Here is a 4,383-nt window from a genome sequence, read left to right on the forward strand (position 1 = left end):
TATATATATATATATGTATATATTTATTTATATATTTTATATATATATTTATATATAAATTTGTGTTATTTATATACATTCATACATAAATGTAAATACATGCACACATATGTATACGTATATGTATATATGAATGAATGTTTGTGTATATATATTATATATATATATATATATATATATATATCACATATATACACACATATACATATATATACACATACATTCTTATACATAGGCCTGTTAGAGGGGGTCCAGGGGCTAGACTAGGAGCAGAAATTGAGCTTCTTGTCTCTCAAGCCCCATGCCCTCTTTCTCCTTATGGCTCTTAGTGAAACCTCAGTGAAATTTCCCTGAGGTCCTATACTACACACACACACATGCAAGGGCTTGTTCTACATGTTATGTACAGTAAGTGTGGTGCTGTGGTTCCCCCCTCTTCTTCCTCTCAAGATTGAACTGTAAACACCACAGAGTGTACAGGACATGGCCATCCTAAGACCTTCGGTGTGCTTCAGAAGCTTTCGAGTTCTGACACGAAATGAATCATGATTCCACTGCATCTTCAAGCAAGGATGCAACACCAGAAGTGACCTTCCTCACTGACTTCATGCAGTTTGAAAGTTGCAGGCTGGAATGAATTTCTAAGATTTCAATTTTCCATGTATTCAGTGTATATTAACCCCTTGCTGATGGGTACGACGGGTAGACACGTGCTATGCCCACTGTTAGTACTTGTTTGATTGATTTTACACATAGATGGCTATACTTGTAGTAAGTCACCAATGAGCCAGTTAGGAGTATTGCCCGTCTAGCCCGTTCACCCTTTTCTTTGATTTACAAAATATTTTACGTTATCTTATTTTGCTGTTATTAATATTAAAAAACATTATAATAATTATAATCTTTATAATAAAAATAACACCATCAAGATTTATAGCACTAGTAAAAAATATGTTTTTTCGCCAATTCAAATCACGTATGGTCACAAGGTCTACTAATTGACTCCTTTGTGGCTAAGCACTAGCAGAGCCATCTATGGGCAGACATTTCGAAAAAAACAGAAAATGGGCACAGCATTCTCCCCATTTTTTTTTCATTTTCCCCGGCGGCATTGGGTTAAAGTTACGGAATACAAACAATTTTCACAAGATCTTTTTCTCAGCTGAAGAAGATATCTGAAGCTGTATGAATCCAGTGATCCAGTTCTATTACTCACATTTTTTGTCAAATTCACCATGTGTGACATTCTCAAATTCATAAAGCAGTCTTCTGACAAGCAACTGAAGAACACATGCACACGCACACATACACACACGCACACACACACACACACACACACACACACATATATACACATATACACATATACACATATACACATATACACACATACACATACATACATACACACATACACACACACACACACACACACACACACACACACACACACACACACACACACACACACACACACACACACACATACACACACACAAATTCATAAAGCAGTCTTCTGACAAGCAACTGAAGAACACATGCACACGCACACATACACACACGCACACACACACACACACACACACACACACACACACACACACACACACACACACACACACACACACACACACACACACATACACACACACACACACACAAATTCATAAAGCAGTCTTCTGACAAGCAACTGAAGAACACATGCACACGCACACATACACACACGCACACACACACACACACACACACACACACACACACATATATACACATATACACATATACACATATACACACATACACACATACACATACATACAAACACACATACACACACACACACACACACACACACACACACACACACACACACACACACACACACACACACACACACACACACACACACACACACACACACACACACACATACACACACACACACACACATACACATATTCAAAGGAAACCTGATCAACTGTGATGAATTAAGACAAATCATACAATCTTAGATATACAGGTATACTAACACAAATACACATAAGCCCACACACAGAGATAGAAACAGCACCTTAATGAATTCCATTTAAATATATGAATACATTTTTAAGTTGGAATATTCTTATCTTCTTAATATCATCCAGTAATAGCTTGACTTACTTTCCAGTGGAACAGGATTGATTTTTTGAAAGAAAAAACATAGATACAGTAAAATAATGTTATTATTATAATCACATTTTACCTTACAGAATACATATTGCAGGCTGGTTGTAAAGTGTGTATTAATAATTTCACAGTACTAACTAAAACAAGATGATTTATGCTATTTCTTTGTATACCCTTTTTCTTTTTGTTCCTTCCTATGTACTGCAATTCTATGTGCAATAATGTCACAGTCAATCCATGTACAGCAGAATAGCATTTACTCTCTGGGATCCCTAAATCTTGAAAGTCCGTTGAGCAACATAGACTACTGGAAGATTGCAAATTTGTGGAAAAAATCAAAGACGCAGGATATGACGAGATCCAACACTAAAGGTTAAAGAACTAAAGGAAGAGAGAGAGAACAATACGGATAAAAGAAAGACAAAGTAAATGAAAAAAGTACTGTGTGGACATGTTATTTAGAATTATTAAAAAGGGAACTAATAATGATATCAATAACAAAACAAAGTCTTTCACTGATTTATCTAAAACAACTAAAAAAAAAAAAAATAAAATAAAAATAAAAAATATAGTTGCTTTATCATTTAAGTACTAACAGTAACATTGTACTCTGCTTATTCAACATAACCATTAAATTCATATTACCCTGCTAGAAAGTCTATTCACTCGTCAAATAATGCTCTCAATATACAAAATAGAGGATGTATGAAAACGTCACACACATATCAAACCTTGACATTACTCACAGTGCATTCAAAATGTACGGTGGATTGAGAGATATCCCACAAGTTGCAATACCAAAACACCAGTAAAATAGAACATATTGTGTAAGCTGGCTATTTTCATACCTTGCAGTACCTTAAAATGGACATATCATATACACAACATAAATGTTTATTTTTATTTTTTTGAACTTTTTTTATTTCTATTTCTTACCATTCAAAACTATTTCTTTATCATAAAAATGGTTAGCCATTTTGGACCAGGTACACAAATTATGACTATGTACATTGCTCTTTTTATTCTCCCCTTTTATTTCCTGTATGAGGGTAAAACTTTAGCATCACTCTGGATTAACTTCTGTTACTTATCATTATTAGAAAGAAAGAAAAAAAAAGGCTTTGTATATTTGAAGTTTGTGGACTATTTATTACAATGGAAATCTCAATTGTTCATACTAACAATTAGAAAAAAAAGAAAGAATAAATAAATAGATAAGGGAAAAAAAAAATAAATAAATAAAAAAAAAAAGTAAAATATTTGTTTAGCACGGACATTTTCACATATGCTCAAAGCCTGTTTCTTTTTTTTGGGTTTTATTTTTTTTAACACTTGTATTGTCTTTTAACAATCTAAAACCTTTTAAACTTATTCTTGAATAAGTGTATGCCAATGTAATGAAAGATCTGACTACTTTTGGAAAGGAAACAAAAAAAATATATACACACATTTATGGACTGGGGAGGAAATTTATAATAATTATAAATGGGGGGGAGTCAGTAACATTAATATTTATTTAAAAGTTTTATGGTCCATTTATTAATTTCAAGTAGTAGATTTTGAGTAAGAGAGAAAGAGAAAAATTCACCGCCTAAAAATGCTTTACCCTCTTGACATTGTTGTCTGTAAACCAAGAACTTCTGAAATTAATACTATAAGTGTGTGTGTTTGTGATTCTGTGTATTCCTATTTATGCATGTTATCACATCTATTTTTGTGTTTGTGTGAACATGTGAGAGTATGAGCATCTGAGTGTGTTGTGTCTAGATATACATACATATACATATACTCATTTGTTTCTGTGTCCTGCTTTCTGGTCTCATTAAATGCACGAACAAACATAAAAGTAACAAAACACTGAACAGTGATAAAAGAATTAATTAGATATTCATCAGCCCTGATTCTGTTGGCAACACAATTTGTTCTTTCAATTATAAAGGGACCATAAGAACATTACAAAACCCAAAATTTTCTATAGGAATTCCAAGTGTCTGGACTTTATAATGACTGAGGCATTTTCTTGGAGTCAAACACTTCATTTGTAAACAGGAGCCCTATAAACACAATTTGAAGAACTAAATCTATACTGGGGTTAGTTTTTGCGCTTGTGTCTGCTTGGGGGATGCTTCTCATAATCTCGCTCGTATTCATATTCTCGGTAATCCTTTCCTCTGATATCACTTGAATATCGGTCATGATACTCCTCACTGTCCGCCT

General features: G+C 33.7%; 1 protein-coding gene across 1 annotated transcript in view; it reads right to left on the bottom strand.

Moving 5' to 3' along the window:
- Positions 1-2,204: 2,204 nt before the first annotated feature.
- LOC125030961 (THO complex subunit 2-like) overlaps positions 2,205-4,383 on the bottom strand; it is a 56,052-nt gene continuing 53,873 nt past the window's right edge. Inside the window, exon 30 of the mRNA XM_047621383.1 lies at positions 2,205-4,381. Coding sequence (XP_047477339.1) covers positions 4,259-4,381 — 123 coding nt within the window. The 3' untranslated portion in view covers positions 2,205-4,258. The remainder of the gene's footprint in view (positions 4,382-4,383) is intronic.

This window comes from Penaeus chinensis, chromosome 2 (assembly GCF_019202785.1).
Source record: "Penaeus chinensis breed Huanghai No. 1 chromosome 2, ASM1920278v2, whole genome shotgun sequence".
Classification (NCBI taxonomy): Eukaryota; Metazoa; Arthropoda; class Malacostraca; order Decapoda; family Penaeidae; genus Penaeus; species Penaeus chinensis.